The sequence below is a fragment of the Bufo gargarizans genome, chromosome 6, assembly GCF_014858855.1.
Source record: "Bufo gargarizans isolate SCDJY-AF-19 chromosome 6, ASM1485885v1, whole genome shotgun sequence".
NCBI classification, from domain to species: Eukaryota; Metazoa; Chordata; class Amphibia; order Anura; family Bufonidae; genus Bufo; species Bufo gargarizans.
This window is the reverse complement of record NC_058085.1, coordinates 249,994,224-250,002,135: the sequence shown is the minus strand read 5'-3', so window position 1 is coordinate 250,002,135 and position 7,912 is coordinate 249,994,224. Positions and strand designations below refer to the sequence as shown.

At 42.4% G+C, this 7,912-nt stretch overlaps 1 protein-coding gene across 2 annotated transcripts in view; it reads left to right on the top strand.

Moving 5' to 3' along the window:
- Nucleotides 1–5,343: 5,343 nt before the first annotated feature.
- LOC122941041 (calcium-binding protein 2-like) overlaps nt 5,344–7,912 on the top strand; it is a 99,716-nt gene continuing 97,147 nt past the window's right edge. For both annotated transcript variants that reach the window (XM_044298023.1, XM_044298022.1), the window contains exon 1: nt 5,344–5,699. In XM_044298023.1, the coding sequence (XP_044153958.1) occupies nt 5,451–5,699 (249 nt within the window). In that variant the 5' untranslated portion in view covers nt 5,344–5,450. The remainder of the gene's footprint in view (nt 5,700–7,912) is intronic.

The following is a 7,912-nucleotide window of genomic DNA, read 5'->3' as shown; positions in this document are numbered from 1 at the left end:
AATGGATGCAATACGGATGTCACACATCCGTATTTTTTGTGGATCCGTGTTTTGCGGACCATAAAATACATACATTTGTGTGCATGAGCCCTTAGGGTAAGGACTCATGCACATGACTATATGTATTTTGTGGGCTGCAAAAATTACAGATGACGTCCGTGTGCATTCTGTATTTTGCGGAACAGAACAGCTGGCCTCTAATAGAACAGTCCTATCCTTGTCCGTAATGCGGACAATAATAGGACATTTTCTATTTTTTTTGTAGAACAGACATACAGAAATGGAATGCACACAGAGTAATTTCATTTTTTTTTGCGAACCCATTGAAAAAAAACCGGAAAGAAAATATGTTCGTGTGCATACCCTTAAGTGTCAGGGTTTTGTCGGTATTAGGATTAGGGTCAGTTTTAGGGCTCATGCACACGAACGTATTTTCTTTCCGTGTCCATTCAGTTTTTTGGGGCGGACTGTATGTGGAACCATTCATTTCAATGGGTCTGCAAAAAAACGGTAGTTACTCCATGTGCATTCTGTTTCTGTATGTCTGCATGTCCGTTCAACAAAAAAATGTCTTATTATTGTCCATATTACGGACAAGGATAGGACTGTTCTGTTAGGAGCCAGCAGTTTCATTCCACAAAATACAGAATGCACAAAATGTTTTTTGTACACCGCAAAATACTTACAGTCGTGTGCATGAGCCGTTAGGGTTACGATTAATAATTGGGTCAGTATTACAGTTACCATTATTATTAGGGTTGGTATTACAATATAGGAGTCCGAATTAGGATTAGTAATAAGTTTAGGGTCAGTATTATGGTTAGGCTGTGTATTAGGATTAGGGTTATTATTACAGCTAGGGTCAGTATTAGGTTAAGTGGTCAATATTACAGTTTGGATAAGTATTAGGGCCAGGGGTTAGTTTTCTGGCACATGAACAGAAAAGGGAAGGACGGTCTGAACTAACCTGTCCCAGATGATAATGCAGCGATGCAGACCTTCTGGCAGGTCTGCTCTGGTTTAACGTCGCAGGCGGTGCAATGACATCATTTACGTCACCGAGAAGCGCCCGGAATGGAGAGACAGGGAACCAATCGTTCCCTTCTTCCGCTGGAGCTGCCAGATGCTCAATTGTTTTTGCGTCGAGTGGATGCAGATACAATTGAATACAGGAGCTCCAGAAACCAGGTGAATTCACCTGGTGCCTGGGGTCATTGTTGGACTGGGGTGCCTAGGGCCCACCAGAAGAACTGATTCTGGGGCCCAGCCTATAGCTACATAGAAATATTAGGGTACATCATGTCACACTGGACTAAAGCTGTAGATTTGCTGCACACAAGTATATGGTGGCAGATCCACAACGTTTACGTGGATATCTCAGTGGAGGTCTCAGCCACATGTTCACTGCACAGATTGGACTGAGGTGCAAGTTTTAATTCAGTGGCATGATTTGCTGTGGATTTTACTGCTGCAGATTTACAAAATGACAAATGACGGAGACTCTCCTGTTCTTTTGTCAGGACTTCACACACATGAAGACTGCACCACCCAGAACGGTACTGTGCTCCGCCATATATCAATATCGTAGGCCTGGGATCAGCAACCTCTGGAGCTCCAACTGTTCTGAAACTACAGCTCCCAGAATCCTTTCACATCTATGGGAGTAAATGTACATGCTGATTTTTGGTCACACAGACACAATGGAGGACATTTACTAATCATTTAATGCTACTATACTGATGTAAAAAAAAAGTCATCGATTATGGCGCATGACATGTGTACCATAATTTGTGACTTTTTAAGCTTCTTGGCACTTCTCTGGAGCAATGTCCACCACGTCCTCACTCAAGTATGGCAGAGCGGATTAACCCCATAGATGCTGCGGGTGATTAGGCACCACGGCATCAAGTGGGTTAACAGGGCAGCAGAGTTAATGATATAATCATAATCCTTTTATAATTCACTCCTCAAAAAGAGGGCACCATCGATTAGACTCATAATCATATCCTATGCATTCGGCACAGTACTAAGATTTCACTGCGCCATCTATTCAAATGATAAGCTTGATCCTGTGTTAGCTGTTGGAAATGTGGAGAAGCACAGCACCCTCTAGTAGACATACAGAGTCACTGTCTGTTCAGTCAGGAATTAAAGGACAACATTTTGCATGCTGCACCACGCCCACTACTGCTCATTTAAATGAATCTGAATGTTAGTACAACGTTAAAATGAAAATTCAAATGGGCTTTCTTTTTCATTTGACTTTTGGCAGGGAAAATGCTTTCAAGAGATGAAATTGAAATCTTAATCTACCATTTTCAGCTTCTACATGGTGTTTTTATTTCATTTATGATTTTGACATGAAAAACCCAATATAGGAAGAAGAGAATTAATTGACAAAGTGGAAATTTAAAATGAAGAGGGAGGTTCATGCAGTACGCAGCCCTGTAGGGTGATCGAATGTGAGGTCACAGGGATAGTTTCTAACCGAGGGTGTTTTTGGTACTTTATATATACCCTGAGCAGGCGTACAACAGTGATAGAGAGGCTGGCACAAGGATCCTCTGGGGCACTCTCTGTGTATAGGGACCAGGCCGGATGGTAGGTGTGGTGCCCTGGGTGTTGCAGGTTTAATGTGCCGGGGGCAAGATCCCTTTAAGTTCGTGACGCCAGTGCTGGTAACGGTGGCACATGGGTTTATTGCAGGAATAATTGAGAAACACAATTTGCAGTGAACCAAAATTTCCTTTACTGAAACAGTTCAACTATTTACAGTTCTTTAGTTGGTTCCACATATAAAAGATTGTAACAGGCAGGCTTTATATATATAAGGCAGGCAAAGTCTTTGCAAGATACTCAGAGGGCAACAACACTTACAGATCAGGCTGCACTTTTCCTCAGTTCTTGTCTGGCTTACTCCAAGGCCCGTATGCCCTATTGCTGGCTTTATCCTTGGGTAGGGAAACCTTCCTTTGGTATATGTCTCCTTGCTGTAGAAATATCCTTCTGCCCTTCAGCTCTCTGTTTGGCTGGTATAAACTTGGCTTTGCACTGCACCTTTAAGGAAACTTGTTTTTTTCAGGAGGAAAACTCTTCTCCTGGTGGCAAGCTAGGAGTCTGGGCTATCTAGCTGCATGTCAGAAGCTGCACTTCAGCTGCTGCCTAGCTAAAGTCCACACTGACTTCTGACTCTACACTGCTTTCCCTGAACAGGGCCTGACTATTTATACTAGGGGTTCCCTAGCTCCCTCTACTGTCTAGGAGGAGGAACTATACCCTCACAGGCCTGACACACAGATAACAGGAAAAATACACATAAAACCATTATATAAAAAACAGCGATCCTGTCCCACAGAAGGTGGAGAACAACGTGGCCCAATTGACCCTTGTGTAGTGCCTACATTTACCTAGTGGGACACTACATTCATTTTTACATTAATTTTTTACACTTATTACCTGGAGTTGGAAAAGAAAATTCAAATGGAGTAATTTAATTTTCTTTTTAATTTTGGATGCATTTTACAGACCATAGATGAAATTAAAATGTTAAAACGTTATTTTAATTATAATTTTAGTTTTTTCTTTTTAATTTTTGCAGGTTTTACCTCCCATATGTATGAACCAGATCGCTCATATAATTGTAACGGTCATGTCCACACTCACACAGGGGGAAGGATAGTGACCACTGCGCTCCACCCTCACCCCTGGCCCTGCCTACTTGCCTCACGAGTCCTGATGACAGGGGACAACTGGACGACAGTCCCTTACTTAGGATATGTGCAGGGAAGACAGACAAGACAAAATACGGAACGTGAACGGACCGGGTCAGAACCAAGAGAGCTACGCAGTACAAAGGGTTAAGCAAAGAATGGTCAGGAGAAGCCGGGGTCAAATACCAGAGGAGACAACAGAGAGTAGTCAGGTGGGAGCCGAGGTCACAATACCAGGACGGATGCGCAGTACAGGAGGAGCAGGCAAAGGATCGTCAGGGAACAGGATCAGGTGAGTATTCAGTAGTCCAACAAATAGCCAGGAACCTAGAATTAACAGGCAACCTGTGGCCAGCAGGCTGCCTGTATTTATAGTGGGGTCTAAGGGTCATGTGACGTGGCCAGCATCACATGACCGAAAGACAGACAAGTCGAGCACCGAGTGATAAGCTCGGCGCTCAAGACAGACCTAGGAACAGGGAGCCTCCCAGCTAGCAAAGCCGCCCTGGGAAAGAGGCCAAACACAGATCCTCGCTCCTGAAGCTAAGCAGCAGGTCTGTGGCTGAGGGGAGACCGAGTGCGCCCTTGGCACCCCGTGACAATAATATTGCAATTGCAATGCAATGCCTCTGTATTGCCGTGTACTATACCTGTCAACAAAATGCAAGACCTGATCAGTCTAGTAAGGTGGCAGACCTCTTGATAATGTTAGGAGGGAGGGGTGAGAGAGGGTTGATGGGGTGACAGAACAAGTGTTATCTCCAATTCTGGCCATATATTATAGCCAGTTCCCACTGCAGATGGTGTGACCACAACTTCAGGGCCTGCTCCATCATCTTGACCTTCACCTTGACATACTATTACCTACTTACCATGATGCAATAGCACATCATGTGGTGTTAAGATGTTAAAAAATGCTTACTGTGTATACTATGGAATATATATCAGCCTTCCGATGGAAGTGTATGTCAAGAAATACTCCCAAAATATACCTCAAAGGTAAAATAGACATGTAAACAGAGGTTAACATACTGTATATACTGTAAATGTGTGTGGTATCAGTTCCACTGTCTTGACATCAACAGTGAATAAGGTAAATTTTGTTTCTTTGTATTTACATGTGAACAGTGCTTGTTTGGCATTACAATAGGTTAATAAATATTTTATTCGACTTTCTGGCTCTTTACTACAGAATGCTGTGACCTCATTGTACAGCAGATTGTGCCTCACAGAAATGCTTGGACGATCAAGTGTCATCTGACTCTTTGATGAAACCTGGGAATGATTTCTCAGCTACAGCTCCCTACCTTGTCAGAGGCTGAGGCTTGTTATCTGTTCATAATTAAAGAGACACATGATCTGCTAACTACCAGACACATTCTATAATTAAGAAAAACTCATTGTGTGGGATCTTACCCTACATTCTGTGTTTAGGATCAGGATTCTCATTTTCAATAGAGGGCCAGTAGTTGATTTTGGTATGGAGCTGTGTGAGACCAGACTAAAATTCATGTAGAGTCTTACCGTATATTGCGACACTTGGCTGTTGAAACCTATTTGGTAATTACTCTGTGACATACATAATAAATGTGGAGGTTTCATCTTCTGAAATGCAATACTTAAGCAGGCAAAAGAACAGTTGGACAGTATGAAGTCTATTCAGTTCTTCGAGTGGATGTCTAGTGCATGGTTAGAAAGAGAGACAGACACAACTAGTACAAGTAGAGAGACAGCAAAGTCATGTTCTTCTTCCTAAGAGAAACCCAACGTTCTTTGAATCAGAGCAATGAGAGCATGACTGCACGATCAAGCACGAAGGGTTCTCGAAAGAAGCCCATGAAATCAAGATCCAAAAGCAAATCTGGAGAGGCATCAGAAAGTCAGACACAAAGAGAAGAGAAAGTCCCTGCAAGTGAACAGAGGATCCCAATTCCTGAGACCCCTGTGCTACGGTCTCTAAGGGAGCGACTAAAGCGTAGCACATTAAAGGTGAGAGATTCACTATTTACTTTCAGAGTAGAAGTTTCTCATGTACTTTCCTGACACCTACAAGGAAAGCAGCAAATCACAATGTTCCTTTACTAAAGCTGCCCATACACATCCATTTTCATTAGGACTATCTGACCATTTAAAATGCATTTTAATGTGTTGTCCTGAGTTTCCCCTAACTACAGATGTTGGGGTTGGGGTTGTCTGGCAGTGGCTTTTTCCCCTCTCCTTATTTTGGACTAGGTTAGTTTTTTCAGCGCAACAGGAATGATTTTGATTTTACACTTTTTAATGTATACTTTCTTAATTGTAATATTACTTATTATATAGTTACCGGTATTTCTTAATACATTGCAAATCAAGTATTTTAAATGTATCACCAATCACTCTATTTATTGTAAGTATCACAGAGATGTGAGATGCTGGGAGCTTGGGAGGAGCATGGTGTGGCAATCAAATGTATCTGACACTTTGAATGTATTGTCTCCACTGTTGAGTGCTTGTGTACCCATCATCAATTAGGCCTCTTTCACATGTCAGTGAATGACACGTACCCACACATAAGTGGTTTTCATGGGCTGTGGCTCCATGGTGACAACACAAGAGCATTCCTTATTGTGTTTGAGATTACGGATCCCTCGTGCACCATATCTCTCGAATCTGAGCATTCCTTAACTAGGAATCTGCAAAAATGCTTGTACATGCCCTCATCATCTCCCACCTAGACTACTGTAACATTCTTTTCTGTGGCCTTCAATCTAGCACCCTTGCATCAGTCCGATCTATCCTCAACTCTACTGGCTGACTCTGCTTCCCAATTCTGCTCCCCTCCATACATCTCTTTGCAACTTTCCTGATACATTACCACATGTTGTCCTCATAAGACATCCTTTTCTACTCTCCTCTTCCCACAATTGCCTCCAAGATTTCTCCCATGCATCCCCATATTCTGGAACTTTCACCTACAGTGGAAACCTTCAAAAGAGACCTGAAAACCCACCTCTTCAGACAAGCCTACAACCTACAGTGACCCTGCTGCTGTACCCCTATGACCAGCTTTACCCTCACCTACTGTGTCCTTCCACCGTCCCTTGTAGATTGTAAGCACTCATGGGCAGGGTCCTCTCTCCTTCTGTACCAGCTTGTAACTTGTCTTGTTTTGTATTATGTATGAATACCCCTTTTTATATGTACTGCGCCATGGAATGAATGGTGCTTAATAAATAATAATACTAGTCTATGGGTCTATGAAAACCAGAATGCTAATTTTCAGCTGTGTGGTGTCCATGGAATATGGATGACACACGGAGGACAAAAAAAAGACCAGATAAACCAAACACAGATCCTTCACGGACATCTTAACTACTGACCATCTTGTCACGAATGTCATCATGGACACAGCCACGTGAATGAGGTCTTAAGTGTTATTTGGAATCGTCTTTGGTAGGTAGGATGTATGCACAACTTGTTTCTATTTCATCATTGAATATTAAGGGTGGAGATTTAATTTATATTATACAGTGTTGTGTGGTTTCTACCCTGCACATGTGCAGATATTTCTTGCATTAATTGTGTTGCATATCAACATAGCTGTATCAGTGAATACATTCTTCCCAACATCTGCATGATTGTAGGTGACGCTTGCACTATAAAAATTACAGACCGCTGACCTTAGGGTACTTTCACACTAGCGTTTTTCTTTTCCGGCGCTGAGTTCCGTCCTAGGGGCTCAAATCCGGAAAAGAACTGATCAGTTTTATCCTAATGCATTCTGAATGGAAAGTAATCCGTTCAGGATGCATCAGGATGTCTTCAGTTCAGTCATTTTGACTGATCAGGCTTTTCAGAAAACCGTAGCATGTTATATTTTTACCTCCGGATAAAAATCCTGAACACTTTGACTGAACGCCGGATCAGGCCTTTTTCCCATTGACTTGCATTAACGCCGTGCGTTCAGTCAAACCGGATCCGGCTTTTGCATGTTAAACCCGAAAAATGTGGAAAAAAAGTCCATAAATGGCGGATCCGTTTTTTCCAATGCATTTTTTCATTGTGATAAAAATCCTGTGATTCAAATGTAATCAAATTGTGATTCAAATGTAATCCGTTTTCACGCGTTTTTCCGGATCCGGCGGGCAGTTCCGGTGTCGGAATTGAACGCCGGATTTAAACAACGCTAGTGTGAAAGTAGCCTTACATGATATGAGGCAAGA